The sequence below is a fragment of the Eptesicus fuscus genome, chromosome 20 (genome assembly GCF_027574615.1).
Source record: "Eptesicus fuscus isolate TK198812 chromosome 20, DD_ASM_mEF_20220401, whole genome shotgun sequence".
Lineage (NCBI taxonomy): Eukaryota > Metazoa > Chordata > Mammalia > Chiroptera > Vespertilionidae > Eptesicus > Eptesicus fuscus.
In genome coordinates this window covers 14,786,525-14,796,029 of record NC_072492.1, presented here as the reverse complement: position 1 = coordinate 14,796,029, position 9,505 = coordinate 14,786,525, and the positions used below count along the sequence as shown (strand labels likewise).

The following is a 9,505-nucleotide window of genomic DNA, read 5'->3' as shown; positions in this document are numbered from 1 at the left end:
AGTCCTTGGGGCTTGGGGAGATGGCCTCCCAAGGTGACCGCGTGCTGACCTAGCCCTTCATCAGGGGACCCCGCTTGGGTAGTGCAAGACGCCTGCCTGTCAGGGCCAGGTAGGTCCCACAGGTCCCACGCCTGCATTCCCAAGGGCACGCTGCTCACGCTGTGGTTGTGAGAAGGGGTTGGATGAGGTCTTAAAGGGCACGCCACCACTGGGAGTGGAGGGATGCCTGATCTTTCCAGATTCTTCATCAATCCAGGTGTAAAAATACCAAATAGTTTAGGCTCTTGTTTCCCCAAAGAGAGATTGCAGCCTGACCAAGTATGCAACCTGTTTTATTTGGGCCACCCAGTATGTTACCGGGTGCCACACTTTAAAAGTGGGAGGTTTCAAAAACCTGATTTGTCAGTGGGTCCATGAGTGGCAATAAATCCCAGAGCTGGTGGTGCAGCCCATGGTGGGCCAGCCAGAGGCCTGGAGGGCTCCAGTCACCCCATTTTGTCAGATGGCAGCCTCGAAACATTTGGGGTTGCATTCCTGGCTGTGATCAACTGAGTGCTCTTAAGAGCCTTGGAGGGTATTTTTCCCATGAACCCCTTGGTCTCCATGAGGCTCCTCCTGGGTGGGGACTGAGACCCCCACAAGAGAAGTTGGGTGAAGGTGGATGTGGCCAGGCCAAGCACATGTCCGGTGGGCCTAGGCACAGTGGGGCTTCTTCCCAGAATAGCCAGGGCCAGGTCAGCCAGCCTTACAAAGCTGTCCCCGTAATCCTCCCCCAAGTACCCCAACCCTGCATCTTAGCAAAGACCCCTGTGAATCCCAGCACTGTTTATTGGGCACAAAAGGATTGGGTGGGGGGGGGGGCTTCATACTGCCCCATTTCCACAGTAACCAAAATAAGGTTTTCTGATTTGCTAAGTCATTCCCAGATTGAATTAGTAAGCTAAATTCAAAGTAGAATTGGCATCTCCAAATAGTTAAGATAAAAACCCTTTGTATCAAAGTGATTAAAAAAGTACAAAAGTTAAACGCACAGGCATAGAGATTTGCAATCCTGAAAACTGCCCTCAAAAGTCAGCCTCAAACCTTGCCTAAATCTTGTAAGCTGGTGACCCCTGGAAGGCTAGCACCCCTCGGAGGAGTGGGGGAGCGATGGGTGAACTGAGCCTGCTGGCTTCCATCCTGGCAGACTTCTGCTGGCTCTGGAAGTGTGGAATCCCCTCTGAGCAACGGGAACGCGTGGGACACAGGCACTTGGGAGCTGAGACAGAGGGCAGGGCTGGCCCACCAGGCATTGTTCTGTTTTGTGCCGCTCTCAGGAAGTGGGGGCCCCTGCTCACCCGGGCATTGCTGAGACCAGGCAGCAGGGTCTGGGGGCTGAGCTTGTGGTCACTACAGACTGACTACAACTCAGCTCCAGGCCACTGTTTCCAGTCCTCGGTGTCCAAGGGAGGGCTGGTCCCAGAGCCTCAGGCCTCTGGTGAGAGGGGAAGGCAGGCCAGTCAGGCCTCTGGGACCAGCACTCAGCAGAAGCCAGGACGAGGGGCAGACTGTGGAAGTAGTGTCACTGTACAGAGGCGGCAGGCACGAGTCGGGACCTCGGCGGGCTGCTAGGACAGCATGGACTGCTGCACGGCCTTCTGCAGCGACTGCCGCGTCACCAGCAGGCGCACCACCTCCTCCGAGCGCTTGGTGAGCCGCTTCCGGGCCTGGTCGTGTGTGACCATGGTCATGTCCCAGCCGTTCACCTGACCCAGGGAGAAAATACAGCCACTTTAGCTCCCTAACCTCTGGGACCTGGAAGTAGGATGGACTTTGGGGAGCCTGGGTTACCTAAGCAGGCCCCAAGCGGATGACCCCTGCATAGGGGTTGCCAAGCACCAGTTATCACAGAGAAGAGAGCCAGCTTCCTCTGGGGGCAAGGCCAGCGTGGCTTGGGTGAGTCTCCCAGGAGGCAGGGGCCGCCTCAGCCCCACTCCCAAATGCTTCAGCCCCTCCGACCCAAGCCTTGTTTCCCTCCTTTGGGACTTCTGTACCTGCATGATCTTGTCTCCAATCTGTAGCCCAGCAATTTCAGCAGGGCCTCCCTCCGATACCCGTGTGACATAGATGCCCTGGAAACAGACAGCCCACGTCAGGCCCTGGGTTCACCGGACTGGCCCCTTATCCACAGAGCAAAGTCCAGTAGGGCATACGCCCAGCTGTCCATCTGTCTATCCCTGCACTGAGCCTCCCTCCAGCCCCCACCCCCAGGCACAGGTTGTGCCAAGACAGCCAAGGGGACAGCTGGCTGCCCCAGGGATGCTCCAGCCCCTGCTGCTCCTGGGCTCTGTCTAAACAGGCCTTCCTAGGGCTAGGCAGCCCCCACTCCTCACCCCCATTTATTCCCACCAGATCATTCCTTAGACCTTCTTAGAGGGGACTGCGGGCGAGAGATTAGCTCTGCTCCTTCCCCAAAGGCCCGGGAAGCAGAGACCCACCATCTCAGGCCTCTGCTGCACGGAGAGGCCCCAGGACTCTGGTCCTCACCTTATCCGTCTTGTCTTCTGAGAAAGGATTCTGGGAGGGATCCTGGTCAATTCCACCTCCAATGCTGAAGCCCAGGATTAAATTCTCACCTTGACGCAGCTTATGAATTTCAACTCTTTGCTGGCAAAGAAAAGAATGAGTTGGGGGTGAGTAGAGAATAAATCTGGTCTGTATCTCCTGCAGCCGCCCCAGGCTGCTGGAACAGCTCAGCCGTGCCAAGAGGGTGGGGACCAGGGCCCTCTGCAGAAATCCAGCCTGGGAGGCTGGGGGGTTGAGACTTGACTCAGCCATATCAACTCACCCACATAACACTCTGTCCCAATCTCTCTCCCCTTCCTCTGTCTCAGGCATCAGTTTTAGTCAACAGGTACTCTAAGCCCCGTTTGCTATGGATGGAGGGCTGTATCCCAGGGGAGGGATCACTCAGGGCAGAAGGGGTCAGGCCCTAGAAAAACTGCAGGCAGATTGCCGAGCCAGCCCAGGTAAGGGCAAGACAGGATGCTCAGGAAAAGTGGAGATCAAACTCACACAGAAAGGAGAGGAGGGGCTGTCCTGGCCAAGGGAACAGAAACAGAGGCTTGAAGGTGCCATACATAAAGGTCCATGAAACCAGGGTGTACAGCACAGGACTGGAACTGGGAGGTGAGATGAGGCTAAGAGGCTGGGGCCAGACAGGAAGGCCCTGGAGACTGGGCCCCAGGGAGGGGTCTTTTCCCTCAGCCCCAGGCCCTGCTCTTGTGCAGTATAGGAGGTGGGGGAGAGTCCTAGGGTTCTCCTTCCATATCTGGGGCTGTGATCCCCAACTGTGCCAGGCTCTTTTCAAAGCCCTCAGCAGACATGCTCCAGTCACCAAATACTGGGAATCAGATCAGATCACCCCACTCCAAAAGGTGACTTGATCTAGACCTGAGGGAGTGACCAGGTCACTGTGACCTGATCTTCATTCTGGGCCCACTGGAGCTCTCAGGAGTTGGGGAGTAGGGCTGGTTGTGATCGGGTTGGATGCTAGAAGGCCACTTAGGTAGCAGGATATGGATTTCTCTTAGAGGTGGGATGTAGAGGCCAGGGGATATGAACTACTTGTAAAGTGACATCAGCAGACTTGAGGGCTGTTCATAGCACAGAGGAGTCAAGGGGAGCATCTGGCCTCCTGGCCTGGCTGAAGACAACCATCTCATGTTGAGTTTGAGTGCCAGGAGCCATTCAGGCAGGTATCCAGAAGGCAGATGGGCCTATGGAGCCAGAGTTCCAAGGGGCCAAAATGGTTTCAATATTCTCAAAATGTTAACTACACTCAGTGGTTGAGCATCGACCTATGAACCAGGAGGTCAGGGTTCAATGCCCGGTCAGAGCACATGCCTGGGTTGTGGGCTCCATCCCCAGTGTGGGGCACGTGGGAGGCAGCCGATCAAGGATTCTCTCTCATCGTTGATGTTTCTAGCTCACTCTCCCTCTTCCTTCCTCTCTGAAATCAATAAAAACATATTTTTGTAAAAAAGATAAGGGTCAGGGAGGAAGCCTCTCCCACCCATCCCTAGTCAAATACACGAGAGAGGCCAAACCCCTCCCACCATATTCAAACATGTGCTGGAAGAACTGTGAGGTCATGGCCCTACAGCTTTGAGGAAGGCCCAGGGACCAGCCATGACATATTAGAGGGGGAGCAAGAAGCATAATCCCTGAGGCCCACCAGGCCTAGATCCTCATGCCCTAGACCCTCCAGGCCTGCTCCAATACATATCTTTGACCCACCTTCAAGGTCAAAAAGTACAGAAAAAAAAGAAAAGAAAAAGCACAGGCCCTGTCACTGACTTTGGTGAAATCAGGACGGTTACTGCCCCCCTCTCTGGCTCCTCGCCTGCACCCCCTTTTTTTTTCCAGGTAAGGAGCAAGCCTGGCCCCTCCTTATCTCTGGGCAGCGAGGGATCTGGAAGTCAGGCTGGTGTAGCAGGCTGAAGGTTAGGACAGCTCTCAGCAAGCCCAGCAATGTTTCCTCCTAGCCCAGGCCTGCGCTGCTGCTCTGTGTTCACCTTATCAGTGACTTCACACCACACCACCTGACTCCCAGCACACCCATCTGAGATCATGACCCCAGAGCTGGGACTTCCACCTGACCCAATGCCTGCCCAACAGGCATTTCTTCTCAGAGATCTGGATCCTTCCTGTGGGCTTCTTTATGTGGCTGGCCATGGCCAGACCTCTCTGGGACTCACTTCCCCACCTCCTGGCCTCCAGGTCCCATCCAGCTGTGGCACATCTAGGTCTAATGTCCCAGCCTCCCTCCCTTCCTTTGATTACTCTAATTGCACCTGACACCCAAGACAAGCCAGGGGGAGGGGAGAAGTGGGGAGCCTGGTGCCTGAGCTGACCCCAAAGGGTCTCTCAGGCCCCAAGTGCCAGGCGGGGGACCTGGACTTTGCCCCAAGGGCTGGGAATCCAGGGAAACTTCCGAGCGGGACCAAGCCAGTTGTGTGAGCCTTCACTCTGGACTGGGCGGTGGTGAGTCCGAGGAAGCAAAGTTGGACGTAAGGAGGGGTAAGGGGCGGCGGCGCCCACTGGAGTGGAGGAAGCACTTCCTCATTCCAGAGGCTGCGACTCACGGATGTCCGGACCGGCGCCCGCCCCCCGCGGCTACCCAGCTGAGATCACAGGTCCAGGAAGGCCCTGGGTGCTTTACTAGACCCCCACAACCCGGCCTTTCTCCTCAGTCCTCCGCCCCGGCCGGCTGAAAGGAGTCCAACGCGGCGGCGGGCGGGGACTGGCCAGGTCCAGGATCTGAGGCTCTCGGGTCCCAGCCTTTCCTGTTATGGCTGGGGAGCCCTGGGTTCGACGCTTTGCCCACCTGTATGGGGTATCAGTTTACCGCTCTGCAAAGTGGGAGCAAGCCAAGAGGAGGAGGAGCCCCCGCGAGAGCACTCACCACCACGGCCGTGACCGGCTGGCCCGGGATGTAGGACATCTCGACCCCAATCTGGCAGCCAAGTACCGCTCTGCGAAGCCCGCAGTGAAAATCCCGGCGACCGCGCCCTCTGGTTAACAAAGGCCGCCCGGCTCGGCCCGCCCCCTCATGAATAGTTAACAAACCTCCAGCCAATCACCCGTCGGATCGCTGTTCCGCTCTCGGAAGTCCCAGTGCGTGAGTAGTAAAGCGGAGAGGAGGTGGAGCGTGCTTGGGCGCCCGCGGCGCATGCGCTAGAGGGCGGGAGCGAGGTCTTGACGCGTGCGCAGGCTGGGCCCTCCCAGCAGGCTCTAGGGCAAGATGGCTCCGCGCGGGTCCGTACCGCCGACTGTCTGAGGGGACGCCGAGTGACTGCCACCGTGTTCCAGGTAAGCGGGCGAGCCTGGGCGGGGGATGCAGACGTGCTGCCGCTCCCCCACCCCCGGCTGGGCTCTTCAGGTCGTGCAAAGGTGAAGCCCCGGGGGGGAGGAGCGGCGTGAACCCAACTCGCCACGCTCCAGGCGCCACTTGCACCTTGGTTTTCTCCGCAGCTCCGCGGGAAAGCAGAGGCCGAGCCCCAGGGGTGCGATGGCCGCGGTGGTGGCCAAGCGGGAAGGGCCGCCGTTCATCAGCGAGGCAGCCGTGCGAGGCAACGCCGCGGTCCTGGATTACTGCCGGACCTCGGTGTCGGCGCTGTCGGGGGCCACGGCCGGCATCCTCGGCCTCACCGGCCTCTACGGCTTCATCTTCTACCTGCTTGCCTCCATCCTGCTCTCCCTGCTCCTAATCCTCAAGGCGGGGAGGAGGTGGAACAAATATTTTAAGTCACGAAGACCTCTCTTTACAGGAGGCCTCATCGGAGGCCTCTTCACCTACGTCCTGTTCTGGACGTTCCTCTACGGCATGGTGCACGTCTACTGAAATGGGGCAGGGGTGACTTTTTTAGAAAACCAGATGGGGAAGACTGTTGCCGGGCAATAACAACGTGTAGACTCACTTAGTTTTTAAATTGTTGAGTTCACTGCTTGTTCTGTAACGTTATAACTTATACCAGAAGACGGAGAGCCTGTAATATTCAGATTAAATGAAGCGTGAGACACTTTTCGGAGTTTTTCCTGCTTTAACGCATCCTCCCCGCCCTCGCCCCCCCCCCCTCTGTCCCCTCCCCCCAACTCTCCCCGTCTGTCGTAGGTGCAAAATCACCAAGTTTTGATGACTCCTGGAGAGCTCGGAGTGAGGCCTGGCCTTCGGTAATTTCCTTGTGTTGACACTAAGGCCTATAAACGGAGAGAACTTATTGTTAACACCTGTAGAACTACTAACAGTTGATGTTTATTGTGTGCCCTGGATACCAGGCATTATGCCCTGTGTGTTTTACACCCATTATCTCATTTGATTCTAGCAATATCCTTATGGAGTAGATGTGATCATTGTCCCCAATGATGAACCTAAGGCTCCAGAGGAGGCACAGCTCCGAAAGGACAGAGCCTGGATTCACATGTAGTTCTCTTTCCCACCCCACCCCACCCCCCAATATATTTTTCTTGACTTCAGAGAGGAAGAGAGAGGGAGAGAGAGAGAGAAACATCAGTGATGAGAGAGAATCATTGATTGGCTGCTTCCTACATGCTTCCTACTGGGGTTCGAGCCACAATCTGGGCATGTGACCTCCTGGTTCACAGGTGCACTCTCAACCCCTGAGCCACGCCAGCTGGGCCACATGTAGGTCTCTTAATTGCTCTTGCTGTATTGGCTGAGTGTACCTTTTCAGAGCCTACTGCTTTCAGGTGTGGATGGTGTCCTATCAGTTCCATTTCACCTAGTTACAGCTAGCTGTCATTTCCTTTTAAAAAATTAATTCCAGCTGTCTTCTAAAATATGTCTCATGAAGATTAAACAGATTGGATGTTTGTAAACTAATCTATGGGCTTGTCTAGAGGGTCAGTGCCTCTGTCTATATGCTAATCTGTGATTCCTTCTTATCAGGAGGGTTATCTTATAATAAAATTCATATTTTAATTGAGGAATAAGTATTGCATTAAAGTTATAGTAGTGAACATGTTGCTCATGGAATTTATAGTCTTAACTGGGAAGACCAGCATTACCTAATTTCACAAATGTTTTAATTATGGTGCTTGCTATGAAGAGAATACATAGGAACTCCAAACTGAATCCAGGTTGGGAGGTGGGGGTCAAGAAAGACTTATTTGAGGAAATAACATTAGAGAGCCGAAGGTTGAATAACAGCCAAGTGTGGAGAAGGGGTACTTGGAAGAAAGCCAAGTACCTCAAATTTTGAGGGCCATAGGGCAGGAAGGAGTTTGGCCTGTATCTGAAGAGAGAAGCTATGAGATAGATCTGGGCCAGAGAGAACATGGAGGGCCATGGAGGAGAGTGGCTTTGATTCTAAGAGCAACTGAGAGAAGTCTTTAGGAGTTTTAGCCCAGAGTTATGTGATCAGATTTGGATTTTTAAATCAGTTTTTGATCAGAAGGGAAATAGACTGAATCCAAGTCCCCTTTTGCAGACAGTATTGCGCCATGGCCAATAATGGAAATGGGTCTGGGACCCAGGCCGCCTGAATCCCATTTTGGGTTCCGGGCTACATGCTTGCACAGGAAGCCAAGAAGCTGAGGCCACAGCTTCGCCTCCCTCTCCCCCAGTGGCTTCCTCTGAACCCACTCTGTCCACCACTGAAGACATTCGCTTTAATGGTTTGCATCCCCAATCCTCTCGGCCTTTTCTGAGTGGAAGGGGGAGTTCATTCCTGAAGCAGTGGGTCCTTCTTGGGAAGTAGGGAGGGAGAAGGTAAATGAGCTGATTTACCTAACCGTTCCTCTGTTGTTAGGTTGTTTGAAATGTTCACTATTATAAAAATACTGCAATGAATGTCTATATTGTTTTGAGAATAGGCTAGAGCAGAAGATTAAAACTTAATTTCAAATTCTTTGCAGAGTATTACCAGATTACTCATTGAATGAAAAGTGCCAGTTTTATCAGTGCCTTCTTAGTCTTAATGTTTGCTCATTTAAAGAGTTTCCTTACTTTCATTTTAATTTCTTTGCAAAATAAGGAACATAATATATTGTCCACTAATTTCTGTGCCTCTTTTGGGCTCATTTTCTCCTTACATTTTAATCTAAAACATGGGTGACCATGAAGACATGAAGGGGGGAAAAATCATGACACATCTAAAGTTAACCTTTGTGTTGTTTTATAACCAAATAAAAATGTCAGAGAACACATACTCTGGGCAGTCCCAGAAAATGTGCCAGCTCCCTCCCCCTCCCTTTGATTCTGTGTAACAAACAGCCGGAAGAAAGGTGTGCTTTTGGGGGAGAGCGTTCTTGTGTCCACTGGAGTGTATGCTCTGAGGAAGGTGCATCACTTGGATGCAGGGGGTGGGTTGGAACCAAGTAGGGCCCTTTTCCAGATATACAAGATGCCATTCCAAGTGGAATGACTTGGCGACTCTGCATTCCCTAAGCAGAGCGCTCTAGTCCTTAACTGGTGCTGAGAGACTCCTGGAGGAAGTCACATTCCCCCTTCACAGCTGGTTCCCCAGTTGGCAGCCAGCCACTGAGAAGAAGGAACTGATGGGGTGGCAGGGGAAAGGCAGCTGTGATTGGTCAGTCCTGATGACCCCTGCATCAGGAGTGGAGTGCATGGGGCTCTTTCCTGGCTGGTCCCTGTGACGTCATATTGATGGCACCCAATTTACAAATTTATTTTTGAGCTGCAGCATGGCACTCTGGAGGCATGGAATGAAATCACAGAAGCAGCAGGGGAATGTGCAAAAGCAAGGGAATTGGGTACAGTGTGCAGCTGTCCAGTGCTGCGACGGTCACTGGCTTTTCTGAGCATGGTGTCCCTGACAGCAGTAAGGAGGCCACCTAGACAGCTTTTCTGGAGTTGAAGAAATAATTCGGTTGAGCAAGTCCTTTATGGCAGTGAAGTTTAATGGGGCAACGCTTAAAGTAAGTTGAAAAGAAAGCCTCACAGCTCCAATCACAGTCTTCATCCAGGTCCTTGGTTGCTCCT

At 53.6% G+C, this 9,505-nt stretch overlaps 2 protein-coding genes across 2 annotated transcripts; one reads left to right on the top strand and one right to left on the bottom strand.

Moving 5' to 3' along the window:
• Positions 1-810: 810 nt before the first annotated feature.
• Positions 811-5,583, bottom strand: TAX1BP3 (Tax1 binding protein 3). Its single transcript, XM_008156763.3, has 4 exons — positions 5,447-5,583; positions 2,527-2,646; positions 2,034-2,111; positions 811-1,745 (listed from the first exon to the last, which is right to left on the bottom strand). The coding sequence occupies exons 1-4, from the start codon at positions 5,483-5,485 to the stop codon at positions 1,608-1,610; spliced, it is 375 nt and encodes a 124-aa protein (XP_008154985.1). The 5' UTR covers positions 5,486-5,583; the 3' UTR covers positions 811-1,607.
• A 156-nt stretch (positions 5,584-5,739) lies between these two features.
• On the top strand, positions 5,740-6,563 carry EMC6 (ER membrane protein complex subunit 6). Its single transcript, XM_008156762.3, has 2 exons — positions 5,740-5,853; positions 6,016-6,563. The coding sequence occupies exon 2, from the start codon at positions 6,053-6,055 to the stop codon at positions 6,383-6,385; it is 333 nt and encodes a 110-aa protein (XP_008154984.1). The 5' UTR covers positions 5,740-5,853; positions 6,016-6,052; the 3' UTR covers positions 6,386-6,563.
• Positions 6,564-9,505: the final 2,942 nt, after the last annotated feature.